The 23,925-nt window shown below is 51.4% G+C and overlaps 1 protein-coding gene across 4 annotated transcripts; it reads right to left on the bottom strand.

Moving 5' to 3' along the window:
• Window positions 1-229: 229 nt before the first annotated feature.
• On the bottom strand, window positions 230-22,836 carry Nlrp12 (NLR family pyrin domain containing 12). 4 transcript variants are annotated; one of them, XM_027921508.2, is made up of 10 exons: window positions 22,011-22,606; window positions 19,354-19,434; window positions 16,273-17,956; window positions 10,188-10,358; window positions 8,162-8,332; window positions 6,308-6,478; window positions 4,811-4,981; window positions 2,729-2,899; window positions 2,168-2,338; window positions 230-927 (listed from the first exon to the last, which is right to left on the bottom strand). In XM_027921508.2, the coding sequence occupies exons 1-10, from the start codon at window positions 22,363-22,365 to the stop codon at window positions 840-842; spliced, it is 3,234 nt and encodes a 1,077-aa protein (XP_027777309.2). In that variant the 5' UTR covers window positions 22,366-22,606; the 3' UTR covers window positions 230-839. The 4 variants fall into 4 exon arrangements, with proteins under 4 accessions (XP_027777309.2, XP_027777312.2, XP_027777310.2 ...); XM_027921511.3 differs by lacking the exon at window positions 22,011-22,606 and adding an exon at window positions 21,614-21,982; XM_027921509.3 differs by lacking the exon at window positions 10,188-10,358 and having other exon boundaries at window positions 22,011-22,607.
• Between the last annotated feature and the right edge of the window lie 1,089 nt (window positions 22,837-23,925).

Below are 23,925 nucleotides of genomic sequence, written 5' to 3'. Positions count from 1 at the left end.
CCAGACAGAGGGTATGGGTGGCCAGGTCATCCTGCAGCTAACTTTGTTTGGCATGCCCTGCAGACAACTTATTCAGCCTGTCCTGCACCTGAAATTAGCCATTGCTGAGATCTGCTTGGGAAGGTGGTTCTCTGCACTGGACATCCTCCAACCTGGGCTAAGTAGTTGGAGTTGCAGGCAGGGATTAGAACCCAGGTGAACATTGTCTTTCTTTTTTTTAAGAGAGAGAGAGAGAATTTTAATATTTATTTTTTAGTTTTAGGCGGACACAACATCTTTGTTTGCATGTGGTGCTGAGGATCGAACCCGGGCCACACGCATGCCAGGTGAGCTCACTACCACTTGAGCCACATCCCCAGCCCACTGAACATTGTTTTTAATAAACTCTTGGTGCTGGTCTGTTGATTCTTCAGCATCACTGGAAGCTTGAACTGGGTTACTCCATTAAGTTCTGGGCATGAATTTTCACATCACCATATCTGCTGACCTGGGCAAGCATTCTCTGGAGGGCAAAGTAGCCTTCTAACCATTTGGAATTTTATATCCCCTATTATGGGTTGCTATTGGAGACTGAACCCAGAAGAATCTAACCACTGATCCACACCTCCCGTCCTTAGCCTTTACTGACACAGGGTTTTTTAGTAGGTAGTTGAGGTGGGTTTGGAACTCTTGTGTCCTCAGTGTCCCAAGTCCCTGTGTTTAAAGACATGAAAGTTCCATCAAAGGCTGATCACAAGATCCCAAGCTGAAAGAGCTTTTTGCGTGCAGTTTGAAGACTCTGGTCCTTGTGGCCTGGGAAGTGTCCATCACTGCGTCTTCCTGAGTGCAGGGCAGAACCTTCAGCAGCCCAGGTCCAAGGATGGCTTTGATCTGCGAAGTGCTGCTAACCGCATGTGGCTGGTCTTACTCAGGTCCATTCCAAACAACCTGAGGACAAGAGTGGGAGATGCTGTTGTCCTCCACTACTATAACAAGGAGGGGCTGGTAGGTCTGAGCTATTGTGCTTTTGGGGGGAGCTGTTCTTTTGGATGTTGGGGTGAATCCAGGACCTTGGGCTCAGCAGGCAAGCCCACTACCACACAGCTGCTTCCCCAGCCCAATATTGTGCACCTTGATCTGGGGAAGTAATTCCATTACCTTCTAGTGACCCTGACTCAACTAGACAACAGGCTAGTCTATGCTCTCTGCTGCTCCCAGTGGGGTGGGGAGGGGTCTGACCTGGGCTGCTGCCCTACTCAGCCACAACTCAGCCCTGTGTTTTCCCATGTGGTCTCAGAGGCCCAGGATGGCCTCCAACTGGCCATCCTCCTTCTGGGCCTCTGGGGGCTAGGCGAGCGCTCTAGGCACTGAGCTACACCCCACAGTCCTTTCTCTGCTTTGAGTTTTCTCCTTTTCTGCAGTCATGGGGGATGAACCCAGCAGCCCTCTGCCATTTAGCCACATCATCAGCCCTTTATTTACTTATCCAGAGGCAAGGTTGAAGTTGCTGAGGCTGACTTTGGACTTTCTCTCTGGTACAGGATTGGACCCAGGGGCTCTTAACACTGAGTCACATCCCCTGCCCCTTTATTTTTTACTTGCAAATGGTCTCCCAAGTTCCTTACTTGTTTAGGGCCTTGCTAAGTGGCTGAGACTGGTCTGAACTTGGGGTCCTCCTGCCTCACTCCCCCAACCCCCACCCAGCTGCCCTGACTGCATGCTTCAGCTCCACACCTGGCTTGGCTTGGAACCTCCCATCCCCCTGGGCCTCCTGAGACCTGGGGTACAGGAGTGCACCACCCCTGGGCCTCCTCCCCATCTTATGGGCCTCAATAGTTTAATTCTGATAACCCCAGGAAGAGGCAGCTCCTTCCCTCCTTCTACTGAGGCAGGTGTGGAAGGTGCCAAGTGGTTGAATAACTTGGAAAATGTGTCACCTAGTTGCAGCGAGGGCACTTGAACCCAGGCAGAGCAGGGGTCCCTCTGAGCCTTGGTGGCTGCTCTGCTCAGGGAGTAGGGCGAGGGCTGCGCCAGCAGGGGGCGCAGGAGCGCCTCCTCTCTGAGCTGGGAGCTGGGGAAGACCTCTGCAGCTCTAGAGGAGTCCTCCCTCCAAGCTGAGTTCTTAACGCGAGGCTGCCTGCTGGAAACCCGTGTCCTGCCCTCCAGAGAGCCAGGGGCCACCGCTCACCAGAGGACTCGGAGCCGGCAGCGCGGGTGTCTGAGCCCCTGGCAGAGCAGCCGCACGCCCGCGTCGCCCAGGGCGTTGTTGGTCAGGTAGAGCTCCGTCAAGTGCTGGGCGCTCCCCAGCGTGGGGGACAGATCCTCACAGGCTTGGGCAGTGAGGCCGCAGCTGTCCAGCCTGTGGGGGGCAGAGCGGTTCAGGCCACGTCCGGCACGTCCTTTGGGGAAGTCCTAGGTTTTTCAGTGCCGGGGGCGGAAGGCCACGAAAGCTACCTCTGAGCCACCTAAGGAGCCTGATGTCATGGGCAAGAAGGTACTAAAAGGCCTGGATCGGCCCAAGGGACACACACACACACACACACACACACACACACACACACACAGCATCGTCCAGGCTTGATGGAATGACGAGGCTACCTGCCGGTGCCCTCAGGCCAGTACGAACCGTCGGGACCCTGGCCGCGGCTGTGGCACCGGTCACGTGGACCTTCCGGGTGAGCGAGGGCTGTCCCTTAAACAGGACCCGGCAGGGAGGACGCTCCCGCCCCCCGAAGCCGCGGACACTCACCAGAGCTTCTGGAGCCTGCAGCTCGGGTGCCGCAGCCCCTCGGCCAGCAGCCGCAAGCCCCCGTCTCCCAGGTCGTTGAAGCTCAGATCCAGGTCGCGGAGGCGGGCGCTGAGGCGCAGCACCTCGGAGAGACCCGCGCAGGCGGCCGAGCCCAGCCGGCAGATGCCCAACCTGGAGGGACGCGGGACAGGGTGGCTGGCCGACGCCGGGGTCTCTGCGCCCAGCCCTGTGCTGGCGCAGATTGTGTGACCATCAAGGTGAAAAAGAGACCAAAGGAGAGCGTAGGGGGGAGCAACTCGGACTGTGAAGGCTGGGCCAGTTAATAGAAATGGAGCCCTTCGTGCCGCCAAAGCGCATCTGGGTGAACCTGCGCTGACCATGCAGGGCAGGGAGACTTTTTGTTGGTTTTTGGTGCCAGCGTTGAACCCAGGGTCACTTAGCCACTTAGCCACATCCCTAACCACCATCACCCCTTTTTCAATTTATTATATTTATTTACTTGGTTCCATGGATTGAACCCATGGATACTGAACTACTGAGCCACAACCACTACCATCCCTTTTTTTTGGGGGGGGGGGGAATACAGGGGATTGAACTCTGGGGCGCTCAACCTCTGGAGATAGAATCTCACTATTTCCAGTCCTATTTCGCATTTTATTTGGAGATAGAGTCTCACTGAGTTGCTTAGCACCTCAGGGTTGCTGAGGCCTGGCTTTGAACTCGGGGTCCTCAGGTCTGGGCCTCAGAGCCTGGCTCTTTTTATTTTTCACTTTGAAACGGCCTCATTGAGTTGGTGAGGCTGGCCTTCAACCAGCAAACCTTCCCCTCAGCCTGCTTCGTGGCTGGGATCACAGGCCTCTGCCAACCACGACCGAATTGAATACAGTTTTCCCAGATATTTTTCCAGGACCAGGAGTGGAACCCAGGGGAACTGTACCACTGACACACACACACCCCGCCCACCCCCAGAAAATATTTTTTTTAAAAAAGTACTGAAACAGGGTCTTGCTAAATTGTCCAGTCTGGGCTTGAACTTGAGATCCTCCTGCCTTTGCCTCCCCAGTTGCTGGGATGACAGGTGTGCACACTCCCAGTTGTGCCCGGCTTTGAAGGGGTCTTGAAAGAGGTGACAGAGTTTTAAAAAGGTCACTGGGATGGCCCGGATGCAACATGGCCTGTGTTCCTTACAGGACCTCAGGACACAGGTACAGGGATAAACACATGGTGGCACAGTGAGGTGGTCATCTGGAGACCACCAGGAAAGGCCTCAGGAGAAACCAATCTGCCAAACCCTGACCTCAGACTCCTGCCGCCCGAGCCTGAAAGGGTGGATTGGTCCCCAAAGCCGCCCAGTCTGGGTGTTTTGTTAGGGCAGCTCCAGACCCTAATAAGGCCACATTCTGGGGCTGGAGCTATAGAGCCCAGTGTCAGAGGACTTTCCCTGGAGCAGGTGAGGCCTCAGGTTCCATTCCCAGCGCTGGGGAGGAATGTCAATATAAAAAGCTATTTTTTCTGAGGGTTCAGACTTCAACCAGGGAATTCGGAGGGGGATTCAGTTCAACCCATAACACCAAGTAATTCAAAAGCATCACTTCACTTGCTGCTCACAACAACCATAGAAGGAAAATGCTACAAAAGTGTGCGTTTTTAGTCTCCCGGGCCAGGTCTCTCACTAGCCACTAGGAGCTAGAGTGGACACTGCTCTTGCACTTTGCAAAGCCACACAGGACACACCCAAATTACAAACTTTGTTAAGTGACCTGAGAGAAAGAATCAGGTTATAAAGAATTATGAAACTCGGAATCCAGAGGGCCTCCACGGGGAAGTGACAATTTGTCCTGAATCATAAAAGATGAGCTAGACTTCTCAGCAGGACAGCAGAGGACGGCACAGAGGTCAGCACAGCTGATGGTCATGCCAGGAAGCAAGAACAGACTATGCAAAGGCCACATTCTGGCAGAGAATCTTTGGAGTGAGCTGAAGTAGCGAGAATTCAGGTGGGAGGGGAGGCTGCTTGGCCTCCTAGAGCATAGAGAAGTGTGTGAGGGTTTGCACTCCTGAAGTGAGCACAGCGGCACTCACCGCAAGGTCTGGAGATTGCACTTGGGGTGCTTGAGGCCTTCACACAGCAGCAGCACTCCAGAGTCCCCCAGGTCGTTCAGACTCAGGTCCAGCTCGGTCAGGCCCTGGTTCACACTGAGGGTGGAGGCCAGGTCTTCACAGGCAGCAGCGGTGAGATGGCAGATTTTCAACCTACAGAAGACCCAACAGCAAATGTGGAGGGTGTTCTGTGTGGAGTTGAATTTAACTCCCACCCCAAGTTAAAGGTACTGCTCTTTGTTGTGTGGTGGTTGGAGGTTGAACCATGGATGCTTTACCACTGAGCTACACCACGGCCATTAGTTATTTTCAGACAGGGTCTCACTAAGTTGCTGAGGCTGACCTCAAACTTGCATCCTCCTGCCTCAGCCTCCTGAGTAGCTGGAATTACAGGTGTGCTCCACTGATCCTTGCATGTATTTGATGGTTCTGAGTATTTCACACATGTGGAATCCCACAATTTTTGTCCTTTTATGTCTGGTAAATTTCACTTAATATAAAGCTTCAGGATGTATGTTGTGGTAGAAGTCACTCTTTTTTTTTTTTTTTTTGTGGTCCTGGGGATTGAACCCAGAGCCTTATGCATGTGAAACAAGTACTCTACCAACTGGGCTATATCCCCAGCCCAGAAGTCATTCATTTTTAAGGATGAATGATATTGCATTGCATGGATACAACACTTTTTTGTTTGTTTTCTTTTGCAGTACTGAGGATTGAACCCGGGGCCTTGTACAGGCTAGGCAAGTACCATATCCCTGAGCCACATCCCTAGTCCTCTTTTTTCTTTTTTTCTCTCTTTTCTCCTTTCTTTTCAGGAGACAGGTTATAACTATGTTGCCCATACTGTGCCCCTCCCCTTAATTTAGGATCTTAAAAGTGGTACTTTGGGGGTTGGGGTTGTGGCTTTAGTGGTAGAGAAATTGCTAGCACATGTGAGACACTGGGTTTGATTCTTAACATCACATAAAAATAAATAAATAAAATGAAGATATTGTGTCCATCTACAACTTAAAAAAAAAAAAAAAAGGCTCTTTAGCTAGGTGCAGTGATGCACACTTGTAATCCCAGAAATTTGGGAGGCTGAGGCAGGAGGATTGCAAGTTCAACACCAGCCTCAGCAACTTAGCAAGGCCCTAAGCAACTTAATGAGGACCATCTCAAACAACAAAAAGTGCGGAGATGTGGCTCAGTGGTTAAGCACCTCTGGGTTCAAATCCCAGTAAACTACACCCCCCAAAAAAAGTAGCACTTTAATTTTTTTTTTTTTTTGCAAGACAAAGTTGATTCTTTCCCTTTTTCACTTAACATTGTCAGATTGTGTAGACCACATTGTATCCATGCAGTCATTCCCCCATGGACGTGTAGTGGCCTCCACCTTGGGCTGTGTGACAGGGGAATGCTGGGCACATGGTGGATGCAATCCTCCACATCACTCGGCGGGACAGGGTTTGCCATGGGAGTTGCCCTCCAAGCACTCACCACAAGGTCCGCAGCCTGCAGCCTGGGTGCCTCAGTCCTTGACACAGCAACCACAGGCCGGAGTCCTCCAGGGCATTTCCTGTCAGGTCCAGCTCCTCCAGATGTGGGTTGGTGCTCAGCACAGATGCCATCTCCTGACAAGCCCCAGCCTCCAGCAGACACTTCCTCAACCTGGGAGGGAAAAGATGCTTCTCTGCCTTCGGGTTGGGTATGCCTGGCCTGTCAATCACCCTGCACAGATCTATCCCCTGGTCACTCAGCATCAACTGGGGACTTGTCTAGGACCCCTTGAGGATACCATGTGCAGGAGGTCCAGTCCCTTATATAAAATTACATGTCCTCTTATGTATTTTATCTTTAATTTTTCTTTTGTAGAGCTGGGGATCGAACTCAGGGCCTCATGCAAGCCAGATAAATGCTCCATCATTGAGCCTCATCCTCAGCCCCTCTTGTGCATTTTAAATGATGACTTAATAACCTAGATGACTTATAATACCTGATACAATGTAAATGCTACAAAAAATAGTTGTTACACTGTGTCATTTAGGCAAAAATGACAAAGTCTGTATGATCAGGCGCAGGGGTGCACACCTGTAATCCCAGGGACTTTACAGGCTGAGGCAGGAGAGGCAAGTTCAAGGCCATCCTCAGCCACTTGGTGAGGCACCAAGAAACTTAGTGAGACCCTATCTCAAAATAAAAAATAAAAAGGGGCTGGGAATGTGGCTCAGTGGTTAAGTGCCCCGGGGTCCAATCCCTGGTACCAAAGGGGGAAAAACGTGAGGGGGTTGCTGCTGGGGAAGTGGCTTGGGGATGGGGAACCGATGAGCTCAACTTCCATCCCCGGTACAGAAACAAAAACTGTACATGTTCTGTACAGAAGCAACTTTCCTTCTTGAATATTTTCAGTGGAAGCTGGTGGAATCCCTGGGTGTGGAAGCCATGGGCACAGAGCGGACTTCAGAGATGAGGCCCAGCAGGAAGCGCCCTGCTTCCCAGGTACTTGCACCACCGCGTGGGCATAATGCAGCCCAGGAGAGGGGAGTCCTAGCTCAGCCTCTGCGTGTGCACCCGGGGCACCACCCTCCTGCCCTGGGACTTGGAGTTTGCGTTTCCCGTGCTGCCTTGTGCCTGCTTCCTTAGGTTGCAAGGGTTGGATGATCCGAGAATGGAGGGAACAGACCTGGGCCTCACCCCTCCTGGGAGCTCTGTAAGCTGAGCCACTGTTATTAAAAGCATCTCAAAGCATCACCGTTATTAAAAGCGCCTGGAACTGGGCTTTGGCAGATAGGGTGTGCCGCTTGGGAGGAGCCCCGGGGGAGTTGGGCTGGTTCTCAAGGGCCAAGCAGAATTCAGGAGGAGTGGGGTGCAGGTGGCATTGTGGGAAATAGGGGCCCCACAACCCGAGTCTGTTTGTTTAGGCAGCTCTGGGGTTCCCTCTGCTCAGGTCAGTAAGAGGGTGTGGGTTCTGGGAGGGCGGGTCGCTCAGGGCTTCCTGGCCATGCAGGAGAGGGTGGAGTCAGAGGCCAGAGAGTGACTTGAACGTGCCTAGGTGTTGGGCAGAGGTGTAAGGCCATGGGCTTGAGGTCGAGCCCTGGTGTTGAGGAACAGACTTGGGAATCTTCAGCATATGGGGTTCTTTCCAGCTAAGGCGACAGCGAGGTTGCCTGGAGGACTCGCCGTTTGAGAGCTTCTTCCCAGGGGGTGGAAGGGGGAGGCAAATGTGATCAGTGCACATCCCATATATGTATGTAAATATCACACTGGACCCCATTTAGTATTCATTTAATGTGTATTAATATTTCCATTAAAACAAGATGAAACCGAGCACGTATTCCAGGGAGGAGGACTCACCGAATCATCTGCAGCCTGCACTGGGGATGCCGGAGCCCCTGGCAGAGCAGGGACATGCCCCGAAGTCCCAGGTCGTTGCCACTTAGATCCATCCTTATTAAATTCTGATTGGCCGTGAGGGCTGTGGCCAGGTCCTGGCAGGCGGAGCTGGAGAAGCAGCACCTCTTCAGCCTGCGGTAGAAGGAAGGAGAAGAGCCAGGGTCATCTCCTTTGCAGCAGTTTTGGGAATTCTGCACAGGTAGAGCCCCTGCTTAGCATGCATGAAACCCTGGGCTTGAGACCCAGCAATGCCAACAAAGCAAAACTAAAAGGAAAAAAAAAAAAAAGCGAGGTGTGGTGGTGCACACCTGTACTCCCAGTGACTTAGGAAGCTGACGCAGGAGGATTGCAAGTTCAAGGGCAGCCTCAGCAATTTCATGAGGCCCTAAGCAAGCTAGTGAGATTCTGTCTCAAAATAAAAAAAAAATAAAAAGGGCTGGGGATGTGGTTCAGTGGTTAAGCACCCAGGGGTCAATTCCCAGTGCCAAAAAATAAAAGGAGATTCTGGCAGTTAGGGACTGTGGGGTGTGGGGGTAGAGAGATCATTAATGGGTATGGGGTTTCATTTAGAGTCAGGAAAATGCTATGGACGTAGTGGTGATGTTTGCATAACGGTGAATATACTGAAAATGCAGAAATCTACACACTGACTGAATTTTCTGGTATGTGAACTTGATACTTAATAAAGTAACAAAAATTATTCCTGAAAAATGCTAAGAATAGATTTTAAATGTTCTCACCACAAATATGGTCACTTTAAAGGTAATATGTTGATTAGCTAGAGTTTATCATTCTACAATTATATATATTTTACTTTAATTTTTATTTTTTGGGCAGCCCCAAGGATCAAGGCCAGGGCCTTGGACATGCTGATCAAGTGCTCCATCATGGAGCTCTGCCCCCTGCGCAATACCTCTAGTTTAAAGCATCGTGTTATTATACACAATGAATGCATCATTTCATCTGTTATCCTCTCTCTCTCTCTCTCTCACCAGGTATTGAACACAGGGGTTTTTAACCACTGAGCCACATCCCCAGCCCTTTTTGCTTTTTATTTTGAGACAGGGTCTCATTAGGTTGCTTAGGGCTTTGCTAAGTTGTCGAGGCTGGCTTCGAACTTGTGCTTCTCTTTCCTCAGTTTCCGAAGCTGCCGGAATTATAGGCATTTTTGCCACCATGCCTGGCTTTAGCTCTCAAATTTTAAAAGACGAAAAAACTTTAAAGCAACAAAAATAATATAAAATGTTTAGTGCTTTATATTCAATGAAGTGTGTTCACAGAGACTGCCCTTAAAAAAGAGATTTAAGACTCTTCTTTTTTCCTTCCTCTCGTTAGTGGGGGTCGAGCCCAGGGCTACTCCTAATGCTAGGACAGCACTCTACCACTGAGCTACAGCCCAGCCCTTTTTATTTTTTATTAAAGTAGGATTTCAGTATGTTGCCAGGCTGGCCTCCACTTTGCAATCCCTGCTGCAGCCTCCCAAGTCCCTGGGATTACCAGTCTGTGCCACCACGCCCAGCTGTTCCATTTTAAGGATGCAGTGTCACCCCAGTGAGTCTGGAGGCTGAAGCAGGGGGATAGCAAGCTCAAGGCCAGGCTGGGCAAGTCAGTAAGAGCCTGTCTCAAAATAAGAACTAGAAAGGGCTGGGGTGTAGCTCAGTGGTAGAGGGCTTGCCTAGCGTGTGCAAAGCCCAGGGTTCAATTCTCAGCACTGCAAAAAGGTGATTAGGACACAAACCTGTGCCATGTGCAGAGGGATGACATTGGGCAGACAGCCCTCTGAAAGCCAAGGAGACAGTGCTCAGGAAAAACCTACCCTGATGCCACCTTGATCTTGGACTTGTAGCCCCCAGATCTGTTGTTGAGGGTGTCCAGACCATGGGACTTTGTTACAGCAGCAAGTGAACACTGATACACCATCCTACCATGACCCTGGAGAGAGGTGGTGGTCGGCAGGCCAGAAAGTCACGGGCTAGCTGGCACTCACCTGAGGTTCTGCAGCCGGCAGAGGGGGTGTCTAAGTCCTTGGCAGAGCAGCTGCACCCCGCGGTTGCCCAGGGCGTTCCGGTACAAAGCCAGTTCTGTTAGGTCAGGGCTGGTGCGCAGAGCAGCTGCAAGGTGCTCACTGTAGGCATCTGGCAGCCTGTTCCTCTCAGGTCTGCAGGAAGGAGACAGCCAAGGTCTAGCCTTTCTGGTCACTTGACCACTATGTTTGCAGTTTGTATGTCACTTTATAATTTTTTAAACACTTTGTCTTACTTATTTTTTTGGAAGTGAGGACTGAATCCAGGGGCATGCTACACACTTAGCCACAGTCCCAGCCCCTTTTAGTTTTTGAGACAGTGTCTTGCTGGTGGTTGAGACCGAGCTTGAACTTGAGATTCCCTGCTGGGATTCTAGGTGTGTGTCTCCTGCACCCAGCCAACTTTAGTTTAATTTAGCTTCTGAATGAACTGGGTTACCTGCCCAGGTTCCCACAGCAAGTCAGCAGCCAGACAGACTCCAGACCTGGGATCAGGAATGGAAAAGAGATGTCATCTGCAGACACACTCTGTATAACACAAGTCACCCTAATGGGTAGGAATAAAACTTCCCATTTTCCAAGCACAAAAACTGGATCCAATAAAGGAGAAAAGTCTTGCCCAAGGTCACACAGCTAGTGAACAGCAGAGCTGGGGTTCCAACATATGTGTGGCTTGATTCCAACGCCCAGGCGATTTGGGTGAGTGGGAAGGGGAGGAGATACTGGAGGCTGAACCCAGAACATTTTATCTCTGGAGCCAGAGTCCTTTCTATATTTTTGTTTTCTCTTTCTTTCTTTTCTTTTCTTTCTCTCTCTTTTTTTTTTTTTTGTTTGTTTTTGTTACCAGGAAAATTGAACTCAGGGCTACTCTACCACTGAGTCACATCCCCAGCCCTATTTTTATTTTATTTAGAGACAGGGTCTCACTGAGTTGCTTAGTGCCTTGAGATTGCTGAGCCTGGCTTTGAACTCATGATCTTCTTGCCTCAGCTTCCCAAACTGCTGGGATTATAAGCACATGCCACCTCACGCAGACTTTTTTGTTTTATTTTGAGATAGGATGTCCCTAAGTTGCAGAGGCTGGCCTTGAACTTGCCATCCTCCTGATTTACCTCCTGAGACTCTGGGATTGACTACAAGAGTGCTCCACTGCATCCAGCAAAGCCAGGCTATTAACAACCACCCCTGCTGTCCCCTGCCGCAGTCCGGCTGCAGCAAAATAACGGGGGGGGGGGGGGTGGGGGGGGGTGGGGGGGGGTGACGAAATGTTAGAGTCTGTAAACAAGTCAAAATAACACCTGGCATTTTGCCAGGGGAATGTTAGAGTTCGTAAACAAGTCTGGATGGTGCCTGGCAAAATGCCAGAGGGAGTGGTTTGAGAAGTAACAAAAGCGAGCCATTAAGTGTGGAGATTCCTTATTGGTTGACTGATGTATCTAGTTTATGCTAATTAGATAAGCTGTGTGGAATGTATAAATACTGCTCCTGTCCTGCAATAAACGGCTCCCACTCCTGCTGTATCAACATACACAAGTTGTTCGTCACCCCCCGGGTTATTTTGCTGCAGCCGTACTCCGGCAGATGGTGGCCCGTTACGGGGAGCCCCGGGACACTCGGGGGTAAGTGACGAAAAAAAGCTGCCCGTCCATAGATAGGACGGGAGCAATCTGCTCGTCCCTAGGCAGATAGGGCGAGAGGAAAAATGGCCATTTCGAGAAAATGGAAAAGACTGATACAGTATGTTTGTGTCTTGTTTTGTCTCCGTGTATTGTATTGTTTTTGTGATGAAAATATGGAAGGGGTGAGAAGTAAATTGATAAGGGAAAGAGGCACCCCAATGGAACCAAGAATAGTTAGGGCATGTGTTGATAAGAGCCCAGGAACTCTAGTCAGAAAGAAACAGAAAGTTCAGAAGAAGAAAGATTATCAGAGGAGGAAGGATTATCAGGAAAAAAGTTGCAGCAAAAGGCTATTACTGAATATTTTTCATTACAGTATGTTTGTATCTTGTTTTGTCTCAGTGTATTGTATTGTCTTTGTGATGAAAATATGGACGGGGTGAGAAGTAAATTACCAAGGGAAGGAGGCACCCCAGTGGAACCAAGAATAGTTAGGGTATGTGTTGATGGAAGCCCAGGAACTCTAGTCATAAAGAAAAAGAAAGTTCAGAAGAAGAAGGATTATCAGGAAAAAAGTTGCAGCAAAAGGCTATTACTAAATACTTTTCGTTACCAGAGGGTGCGTGCTACAGCCAGCAAAAGACGCTACAGGCGTCCCTGATGTTTGGTCATTTCCAAGACCAGTAACTACAATGGTTCTCCCACACCTGGAAGCTAATGAGTAATGAGCACTATTAATGCTTATTTCAAATGCAAAATAAAACCTTGAGATAATGTACTAAATTGTTCAGAAGGTTGTTTTCTTAGTGGAATGCTACAGGATTTTCTTTAGCCATCCGGAGTTCCTGCCTTCGTCCCAGTCCCGGTGAAAACAAGGGTGGAAGAATTTCCAGTGTTGCTGAAAACCGGACGAAACTTCGGCTGAGAAACGGACGAGACTTAGGAGCTGTTGCTGTTTCTGCTACTACAGCTTAGGCTAGCTGCCTGCAGAACTTACCTGGACTGTGATTTAAGCTAGCTGCCTGCAGAACTTACCTGGACTGTGATTTACCTGGACTGTGAGTTAATCTATTTGAGACACTGCTTTACCTGGACTGAGACAACAAACTGTAATCTATAACAAATTGTAACTCGGTATCTTTGCTAACAGTGTCATTGCTGGTATAATTTTTCCAAGGGCTTCTTGCATGGAGCCATCAATTGGCTTGGTATTGTGGCATTTTGTATCCTCCCTTTCTGTTTGTAGCAGGTTATTTATGGTGTTTCTGTAAAAACCACTATGGTCCTTATTTAAATTAAACAAAAGGGGGAAATGTTAGAGTCTGTAAACAAGTCAAAATGACACCTGGCATTTTGCCAGGGGAATGTTAGAGTTCGTAAAAAAGTCTGCATGGTGCCTGGCAAAATGCCAGGGGGAGTGGTTTGAGAAGTAACAAAAGTGAGCCATTAAGTGTGGAGATTCCTTATTGGTTGACTGCTGTATCTAGTTTATGCTAATTAGATAAGCTGTGTGGAATGTGTAAATACTGCTCCTGTCCTGCAATAAACGGCTTCCACTCCTGCTGTATCAACATACACAAGTTGTTCGTCACCCCCCGGGTTATTTTGCTGCAGCCGGACTGCGGCAGTCCCCTACCCAGGTTGGGCATCCCCAATCTGGAATCCAAAACGCTCTACAATACAAAACTCAGGAGTGCCAACCTGATGCCCTAACTGGCAACTTCCACAGCTGACATCCTGGGAGCAGTCTCAGGCAAGTGCCTTTGTACTAGTGTAGCCCCAGCAGAATGGCAGGCAGCAAGAGCGCACACTGCAGGGGTGGGGAGAGGTGTGGGGCACAAGGAACACTTCCTCACTGCTGTGGACTGTGAATTAGCATCCCACCATGGAAATCAGTATGCAGGCTCCTCAAAAGAAGAGCATGGAACCACCCCTGACCCAGCTGTGCCACTCCTGGGTATTTATCCTGAAGAATTGAAATCTTCATGCCACAGCGATGCGTGCACACCCATGTTTATAATGCACAACTCCCAACAGCCAACCATGGAACCAGCCTGCTGTCCATCAGAGGGAGAATGGAGAAAGAAACTGTGGCATGGATGCACGATGGAGTCTTATACAGCGATCAAGAAGAAAGAAATTGTGGCCTTTGCAGGAAATTGGAAGAACTAGGGATCATTATGGTAGCAAAATAAGTCAAACTCAGAAAGTCAAGGGTCACGTGTTTTCAGTCATGTGGAAGCTGGGGAGGGAAAGGGATAGAAAGTGAGGTGGGCATCTCATGAGACTCTAAGGGTGGTGAGTGGAGGAAATGCAGCAGGGGTGAGAGGAGAGGGGAGTGCTGGGGAGGGATATTGGCCAAATTGCTATTGTTAGGTTGTGTGCTTGTACAAATGTGTGACAAGGAATTCCATCATTATGTCAACTACAACGCTCCAATAAAAATACGGAAAAAGATTCCAGGGGCTTCCTGAGAGTGACCCTGAGATTTACTGAGAGGCTTCTGATGGTGAGAAAGTACAGTGCAGGGCTGGGCGCAGTCAGGGGTGAGGAAGGCCAACCTGACCCACGTGAGGCCCTGGGCTCCATCACCAGCACTGAGCAACCAAAAAAAAGTGGGGGGAATCTTCTGGCTACGTCTATAAGGTGCAGGTGATGCACACGGGAAGTTTGTGCTTAGACTTGGACCCCACCTTTGAGCTACCTCATTATGTATTTGGATTTGTGTGTGTGTGTGTGTGGTGCTAGGGATTGACCCCAGGGCCTTGTGCATGTGAGGCAAGCACTCTACCAACTGAGCTATATCACCAGCCCTATTTGCAAGTATATTAAAGTCTTAAAAATGTGAAATTTGAAACATTTCTGGTCCCAAGCATTTTGGTTATGGGCATTCCACCTGCACAGTAATCTAAGGTCCTGGCTTGCAACCCTGGAAAGAAAAGAAAGAAAGAAGAAAAACCATGATGCACATTTATGTCCTTTCTTACAAATGAGGGGTCGAGTTCCAACTGCGGTTCCAGGAGGGAGGCAGAGTCTGGCTGCTGGAATGAGCCCCAAGTCCAGAGGCTGTGGGCACACCAACCCTCACCTGCAGCCAGGGGTGGCTCCTCCTGCTCCTGCAAACCCTCCCTCCTCAACTTGTCTAAAGCTGTCTCCAGCTCATCCCCACTGAGGTAGTTCAGGGCTTCACCCAGTCTTCAGGCTGCCTGGGAGGGTGGAGATGTACCCACACTGGTTCTCATCCAGTGACTGAGAGGAGACCCCTGGATCTCATCCAGTGACTGACAGGGGACCCTGGTTCTCATCCAGGACTGACAGGGGCTGGCTCCCTGCCTGTGGGGGCAGACGAAGAGCTGGATGCTCCTTTGCTGCTGCTTTCCCTTCCGCTCTCCTCTCCTTTCTCCCTCTCTTTTGAGGTGCTAGGGATGGAGCCCAGGGCCTCATGCATGCCAGGCAAGTGCCCCACACTCAGTCACGCCCAGCCTGTCTCCACTCATGTTCATTTTCCCAAGACCATTTACCAATTAACCATTCAGACCAAAACAGTCTCCCCCCCCACAACTCCCCAAATGTGAATGGAACCCAGGGGCACTTAAACACTGAGCCATATCCCAGCCCTTTTTATTTTGAGAGAGGGTCTCACTAAGTTGCTGAGGCTGGCCTCCAACTTGCCAACCTCCTGCCTCAGCCTCTTGGGTAGCTGGAATCACACAGAACAAAGTCTGTTCTTTGAGTGGTGAGTAAGGTTACTCACCACTTCCTCAGGACCTCCCACCTTGATGGCCAGCTCCGGTGTCCCCCACCCCACATCACTGCCGTCCCATCATCCTGCTGGATGTTCCTCACAGCAGTGACCTCTCTGAAACTCTTAATCTTTGACAAGCTTGTTGCCTGTTTGCCTACTTCTTTCTTTTCTATTTTTGTGATGTTGGGTAGGAACCCAAGGCCTTGCACGTGGTAGGCAAGTGCTCTACCACTCAGCTACACTCCCAGCCCTTCCTGTGTTATTTGGAGACAGGCTCTCACTAAACCGTCCAGGCTGCTCTTGAACTTGTGATCCTCCTTCCTCAGTCTCCCGAGTCCCTGGGATTACAAGTGAGCGCCCTGTGCCTGACAGGATATCTTGATTGAATGTTCTCCATGACATAACCGCAGTTTAGCTCCCGTGCTTGCTGTTCAAGAGCAGGCTCTCAGCTCTGGCACTGTGGGCATTTGGGGACCAGATCACCCTGGGACTGCCCTGCAGATTGTGGGACGTTCTGCTGTACCTCTGCCTTCTAGCCACTAGATGGCAGCAAAGTCACTCTGCTGCCCAGGTATTGCCTCCTGGGTCCGGATGGCAATGATGGCAATATGGCTGCAAATTTCCCCTAACAGAGAACCAATAGATGAGGGCATGGACTTGGAGGGTCAGCCGGAGGGGTACTTACGTCGGCCCTGACGGTGCCTGGGTTTCAGAAGGCCACGTGGAGCTGCCCTCTTGGTCGGCACTGTAGGCAGCCCCATATAAGTGCAGCACCAGGACACTCCTGCAGCTCCTGGCACAGAAGGAGCAGACCATGTGCTCCATCTTGGTGGCAATGTCGCCGACCACCACCACCTGGAAGGGGCTCAGGGCCTGTTGGATAAACTCCTCCTCCTGGATCTCATACAGACAGCTGAAGAACTCCAGGGAGCCCTGCTGCAGGGTGGAGCCCTCGCTCCGAGCTTTGCTTTGGATCCACTCCAGCAGCTCCATCTTGACGTGAGGCAAGGTCTTCCAGCAAAGATGCTTCTCCAAGTAGCTTCTCATCTCCCCATTCAGTAGCCCAAACAGGAAGCGGACGGTGAGGGCCAAGAAACTCCTTTCTGAGAACCCGTATTCGGTCAACAGCCGAGTCATGGTCTGCTCTGGGCCTGGCCCACGCTCCCCACCCTCCAGAATATAGTGCATGGCAGCAAAGAATTCCTGGAAACTCAGGTGGATGAAGCTGTAGAACTTCTCACAGTCTATGTCCTTCTGAAAGATGGTCACGTTGAGGAAGGCAGAGACATCTACCCCGTCCAGGCCGTGTTTCTGGAGGTCCTGCTCCTCAAATAGGATTTTCTGATTCCAGAGGCCATCTGCCGCCAGAGAGCACAGCCCCCTGTGGTTCAGTGGGCATTTGAGGGTAGGAGTCCCTGGTTTGGGTTGCATTAGGCTGAGAAGGTAGAGCGTGTACACGGCAGTGGTGGTCCTGAAAGGCTGTCTCAAGAGCCCCCCGCCCTCCAGCTGCTGCTTGAGGCAGGTGCAAACGACCCAGCACACCATGGGAACAAAGCACATGGTGAAGAGGGGCTCGTTGTCCCTCACAAAGCTCAAGACTTGGGTGGCCTGCTCTGCACTGCGGAAATACTTGTGGAAGTACTCCTTCCTTTCCGCCTCGGAGAAACCCAGGATCTCCACGTGCCTGGGGTGTTCCAGCAAGCCGTGGAGCTTCTCCAAGGCGGAGGGCCGCGTGGTGATGAGCAGGGACAGCTCGGGCAGCAGCTTCTTCCGAATCAGGCTGCCCAGGAGCAGCTCGGTTGGACGTCTCTCCTCCCAGCAGACGCACCAGGATCCCTGAGGATCATGGAAAGAAGGCTTGAGCTCATCGAAGCCGTCGATGATGAGCAGGAGGCGCTCGGGGGCACAGACGAGCGCCCGCAGGGGCACCCCGGCCTCTGGCCAGCAGCTGGAGATGAGTTCCTTCACGCTCCGCTCGGCAGCGCTCCGGTTCATCTCCCGGCAGTGGATGTAGAAAAGATAATCAAACCTGTCTTGGAAGAGCCTCCCGTCGGCCCAGTCCAGCATCAGCTTGTGCGCCAGCATGGACTTGCCCATCCCTGCTGCCCCCTGCAAGACCACGGTGCGCGGTGGTTCTGGGCGCTCCTCGTCCGGCTCGAAGAGGGTCTCTATCTGGATGGGGCTGGACTGGTGTCCCCGGCCTGTGTCCAAAAGCTTCTGCTGGGCCCGCATGGGATTTGAGTGATCCTTGCCGAGGAGCAGCCGGGTGTACCTGCGGCTGAGGTTGACGCACTCTCCCAGGCGCGCATTGCGGTCCTCCATCAGCCGGAATTTCCTGCGGACATAGTCCCTGTAGGTTTCCCGGGGATCTAGAGGGGAGGAATGGGAGACTCATCAGCAACGAATAAACTCCTGGTCTTTATAAAGTCCTTGTCACCTTGTCACGGGAAGCTGAGGCATTACCAGACACGGTGGGTAAGTATACACGCCGTGCCTTCGACTCCAAGGGCAGTCCCCAGAGCAGCAGCATTTCCAGGGAGCTAGCTGGAGGCTGCCCACCAGCTCAGTCAGAGGCTGCATCCCAACAAAACCCGGGGCTGGTTGGAGGAGCAGAGCTCCTTTATCTGCACCCCTTTGGCAACCCTCAGATGCAGGTCTGTAGTGCAGGAGAGCTATCTCTTCCAGGAATCCTCTGCTGAAAGTCTCTGGGGGTGGAGGGCTAAGGAAAATATTAAAGATCTTCCCTGTCCGTGTGCCTCTGTGACCTTCCCACGCCCTTGATGTAACATCTACAGAATGCTGCCTTCTGGTGTGTGTTGGGGGGGCTCTCCCACAGGAACTCAGTCACCCTCTTATCTTGAGGCCATCGCTCTCTCCCTTCCGGGATCCCCAGTCTTTGGGGCGATGAAGTGTCCTCAAGGGGATCATTGGGTGACACAGTTTGTGGAAACAGAGCTTTCTGTGTTCTAGCTTGTATTTCAGGAGCCCCACTGGCAACAGGGCTTTGGAGTCTCACCCGTCGAGCCACTGGGATTACAGGTGTGGGCTCCTGTGCCCAGTGGTTGTGCTTTGGGGCACGTGCTCTCACAAGCCACATCCCAGCATCATCAGCCCCATTTCCTTCCCACCAACAGGAGACTGCTCACACAGTGGGTGTTGACCACTGTCCTCGTGAACGGTCAGTGTTGCCCCTTCACAAGCCCCAGAGGGTGAACTGTGGCTTTGTCAAACCCGTCATGAGAAGTCTTGCTTTGTACACCCGTGACTAGCTGAGGAGGCACATGGACCCCAGTCCTGACCAGTGAGCCACCCAGCATGACTGCTAAGAGCCAGAGAACTTACTGGAGTGACTGCATTTCTGGATAAAGTGACAGATTCTTTTATCATTGTTGTTATTACTACTATGATTACTATTTTATTGTATTTTGAGATGTGGTCTCAGAGTTGGCCAGGCTGGTCTTGAGCTTGCAATCCTCCTGTCTCAGCCTCCAGGGTCCCTGGAATTACAGTCCTGCGCCATCACATCTGCTAAGTGACAGACTCTTGAGCCTCTTGAGGATGAAAGACCTGGCCCTCCCCTTTGTCCTGGCTCGTGATTCCCTGGTGTGAGATCCCTTGGTAGCCACTGTTCAGCCATGAGATGACAAGTGTGTCTTACAGGGTCTGACTGAACTGCAGCACAGGAAGACGTGGGGGCTGCGGTGCCGTTGGCGCCCCGACGATGGCTGGTTCCACGTAGCTAGTGGGTACCTGGAGCGTGGCTCACCTTTTCTTGGAGTGTTGGGACAGACGTCCACAAGGCCCGCTGACAGGCTTCCCTGTGAGCAGGAACCACGCGGTGGAGTAACTGGAAGAGAAATTTTGGGGGATCAGCAAGCACAAAAGTGACCTTAGCTGCTGTTACATCTGCAAGCTGCTTCGCTCCCCTGGAGCGTGTGGGACTCGCCTCACAGACTGCATCGCACCCCAACTTATATTCCAATGCGCTATGGAGCTGGGTGCAAGAAAATACACAGCCACTGTGACCCCAGATAATGAGTGACAGAAGTTAATGAAGAGCCCGCCCCCAGGGCTCTTCCTGATGGCCCTGGGGGTGGGCAAGGCTCCCAGGGGCCAGTTCTCCTATCCTCTGGACTAGCTGCACCTTGCCTGGTCACCAGCCCAGCAGCATTCCCCCCCCCTGCCAGGCCAGGAAGTCATTCAAACAAGCCGACTGCATTCTCTCTTGGGAACCCGGCAGCACTGCCCTCTAACTAGAAAGCCTGCCCCTGCTGGTCCATTCGGTCCCCAGGTAACTGTGACTTCTCCTGGTGGGTGGGGTTCCTATCCCCCCAGGCTCTGAGTCTACAGGAGTCCCCCTTCTCTATTTCACTTTTGGTGGTTTCAGTTGCCCACAGTCAACAGTGGCCTGAAAACATTAACTGGAGTTTTCCAGACATAAGCAACTCATAAGTTTTCAGTCGCCCCCACCTGACTAGCATGAAGAAATCTGAGGCCATCCTCTCTGTCCCACCCAGGATGTGAATCATCCCTTTGCCCAGCGTATCCACCCTGTGTATGCTATCTACCCACTAGTCCTTTGGCAAACATCTCGGATCCACTGTGGCAGTACTGCAGTCCTTGTGTTCAAGTAATCCTTATTTTACTTGATAATGGCCCCTAAACATGAGAGTAGCAATTCTGGCAATTTGGATGTGCTTTGTGAATTTTATTGCAGAATCTTGTTATAATCATTCTATTTTGTTATTAGTTGTTGTGCATATCTTACTGTGCTTGATTCATACATTAAGCTTTATTATGGGTATGTGTGTTCAGGGGGAAAACAGGGTTTGGTCCTAGGTGCAGTTTTAGGCACCTATTTGGGGCTTGCATGGAGTCCCCTGTGGATAAGGAGGAACCACTGCTTGTGACTAATAAACTGTTGTCGGTCCCATCTATCCAGGGCTGTGTGTCACGTGAGCAGCCATCTCATACTAGGTAGGGTGACAGATTTCTCCATAAATGGGGTAAATAGGGGTGCTCAGAAGAGGGGGTGAGATATTGAACATGAGACCTGAGTGGCAAGGGTCAGATATATGACAAAAGATGTTCTTTATTTTTTCTTCTTTTCTTTCTTTCTTTTTTTTTTTTTTTTTTTTTTCCTTTTGGTACTTGGGTGGAGATTAAAGTCAGGGCACTGAGTACCACTGAGCTACCCCCAATCCTTTTTATTTTATTTTTTTTTAATTTTGAGACCAGTATTCTTTACATTGTCCTCAAACTTTGCTCCTCCTGCCTCAGACTCCCAAGTTGTAGTTCTGTGCCACTGTGCCTGCTGCTCCCTGTTCTTGAGCAGAGGGAGAGGAGACAGAGCTCTGCCACATCCAGCAATAGCTGGAGCCTGAGAGCCCTTGCTGCCTGCCATGCTGAACCTTTTCCATGTGCTGGGTGTCATGGCCGTGTCGGAGGGCAGGTCACATTTTCCCCTGGGCCTCAGCTTGCTCACCTCGTAACAGGGTCCTAGCATTTCTTTTCTGCACTGGGATGGAGCACAGGGTGCTCTACCTCTGAGCTCCATGTCTAGCCCATTCTGTTTTTTTATTTGAGACAGGGTCTCACTGAGTTGCTTAGGGTCTCACGGAGTTGCCCAGGCTGTCCTTGAATCTGTGACTTTCTCCCTCACGCTCCGGAGTTTCTGGGAGCACAGTTGTAGACCACCATGCCTGGTTTCACCCAGCATTTTAAACATGCCCTGGGATACCATGCACAGGGCATAGAAAGGAATCCACACGGGTTGGCACCCTTGTGACGATTTCATAAGATGGAAGCAGAATACAAGAAATCGAGAATGTCAAGGAAGCAGCGGAGAGGATTGTTAGAGCAGTCAGGCAGTCAGTGGTAGGGACCGGAAGGAGCAGGGAGTACAGAATTTGTAGAGAAGCTAGAACCTAGGTTGAGCATCCCTCATCTGAAAATCTGAAACTCAGAAACCAACAAATACAAAGATTTTAGGGCTGACTTGATGCCACGGATAGAAAATTCCACACCTGAACATGGGTGACCATGTAGACAAATAAAAATTCTGTATGACGTCCCTCCAGGCTCTGCATCCGAGGTGTACATGAAACACAGTGGATTTCACGCTCAGATTTCAGTCCCATCCCAACATACATCACTGTGTGTTTGCCAATGTTCCCAAATCCAAAATAATCCCAGGTCCAAAACACTTCCCATCCCAAGCATTTCAGCTAAGAGACACTTGACCTGTGTGTGGCTCAAGGTTCTGGTGGATAAATAAGAACTTTCCGGGCACTGGAGGTAGAGTGTGCCCAGGGCAGAAGTCAACAAGAACAAAACCAAGGGACAGAGTGGGGGCCCCATGTCCCCAGGCTCAGGTATCTGTGGGAGAAGAGGGACCCCGTGACAGTCCTACCACCTGCTTACCCCTCACCAGGTCCTCTCTCTGTCCTCTCTCCCACAGGTCCTTCCTGTGGATCCGATCAAAGATGCGGAGGGTCAGCAGCCAGGCCTCCCTGGTCCCCAAGTGGGTCACAAGCAGCTGGGCCATTTCCAGGGGCCCAGCGGGCTCCAGGCGTCCCCAGGGGATCTTGTCCTCCCCCAGCTCCGCTGTAGTCCCCAGGTACAGCTTGAACTTCTTCAGTTCCACAGCCTCGAGTTCTTCCAGGTAGGTGGACAGGCGGCAGAGGCCATCCCCGGCTGTGGCTGGCAGCATGGGGCCCTCTGGACGGGCAAGAGACCTGGCTGCTGGGGCACACGGGAGAGCGGGCGGTTCCAGCATGCCCACCACGGACGGTCCGCAGGCCCGAGGACAGGCCACTGCAATCTCAGAGAGGAGAGAGCTGCAGAGACAGGCTTCCTCACCTGCGGGCCCCTGCCTGCCCGGCTCACAGAGGGGAGTGGCTCTGAGAAAGGGGAAGCTGAGGCCGTGAGGCAACCCCACAAGTCCTGGGCCTTCACTTCTGCTCTGTCTTCCCGGCTCCCTTCACACACTGGCCCCTCTTCTGGGTCCCCCCTCCTGTCTTCCTCACCTCAGGCATCCTGTGGTGGATTGCGTCATCTCAGTCCTGGCTGGGCCTCTTCTGGGGAGGCGCCACAAGAGCTTCCAGGAGTCGGCACCGCGCATCCCCGTAATCCCTCCCATTCTGGAGGCTGAGGCAGGAGGATTGCAAGTTTGAGGCCAGCCAGGGCAACTTAGTGAGACCTCAACCCAAAATAAAAAACAAAAAGGGCCAGTGGCCGTGATGTACGCCTGTAATCCCAGCAGCTGGGGAGGCTGAGGCAGGTGAATGGCGAGTTCAAAGCCAGCCTCAGCGATTCAGTGAGGCCCTGTCTCTAAGAAAGTATAAAATAGGGCTGAGGATGTGGCTCAGTGGTTAAGCACCCCTGGGTCTAACCCCCTGGACCAACCAAACAAACCAACCAAGAAAACATCTCACGTGGGCTACTGTTTCCTCTTAAACCCACAGTGGCGTTTCCCACAGAGGGATTATTTTTGGGGGTTGGGCTACTAGGGAGTAAACACAGGGGTCCTTTACCAGTGAGCCACATCCCCAGCCGCCCCATTTCCACCCCACACACCATTTTTTTTTTTTTTTTTGAGACAGAGTCTCACTAAATTGCCCAGTTTTGCGTTGAACTTGAGGTCCTCCTGCCTCAGCCTCCCACGGTGCTGGGATTACAGGTGTGGCCCCTACGCCCATCCAATTCGTGGACTTTAAATAGGTTGAGAAGATCGTGCGACCATCACCACTCCCCATTTCTGGGACTGCATCTCTACCCCAAGAGGAAATCCCGGACCCGTGAGACAGTCACCCCAACCTCCCCCTCCAGCTCCTGGCTCCCACCATCTCCTTGCTGACTCTAGGGATTTACCTATTCTGGATCCACCCCCCCCCCTCCCTCCCTCCCTTTCTTTCTTTCTTTCTCTTTTTCTCAGGAATTGAACCCAGCAGTGCTCAACCACGAAGCCACATCCCCTGCCCTTTTTACTTTTTGCTCTGAGATAAGGCCTCCTTAAATTACTAAGTCACCAGGCTGGCCTCGGGCTGGCCATCCTGCCTCAGCCTCTCGGGTTGCTGGGGTTCCAGGCCCGTGACCCCATGCCCAGCTACTCTGGAGCCTTCGGATGGACCATTGCATTTGGATTCTTTCTCATAGGATGAGGTTTACAAGTTTCTCCCCTCTGGTGGCGTGTAACTGTCTGGCTTCTTTTTGGGACTGGATAGTCATATTCCACTGGATGGTGTGGACTGGTTTTGAGCAGAGGTGGGGAAGTCAGATCTGAGTTAAGGAGATTCCGTCCTGGCTGCTGACGTGGACCAAAGGAAGGATGCTTGGG

This window comes from Marmota flaviventris, chromosome 18 (genome assembly GCF_047511675.1).
Source record: "Marmota flaviventris isolate mMarFla1 chromosome 18, mMarFla1.hap1, whole genome shotgun sequence".
Lineage (NCBI taxonomy): Eukaryota > Metazoa > Chordata > Mammalia > Rodentia > Sciuridae > Marmota > Marmota flaviventris.
The sequence above is the reverse complement of the archived record's forward strand: the minus strand, read 5'-3'. Positions and strand labels throughout refer to the sequence as shown.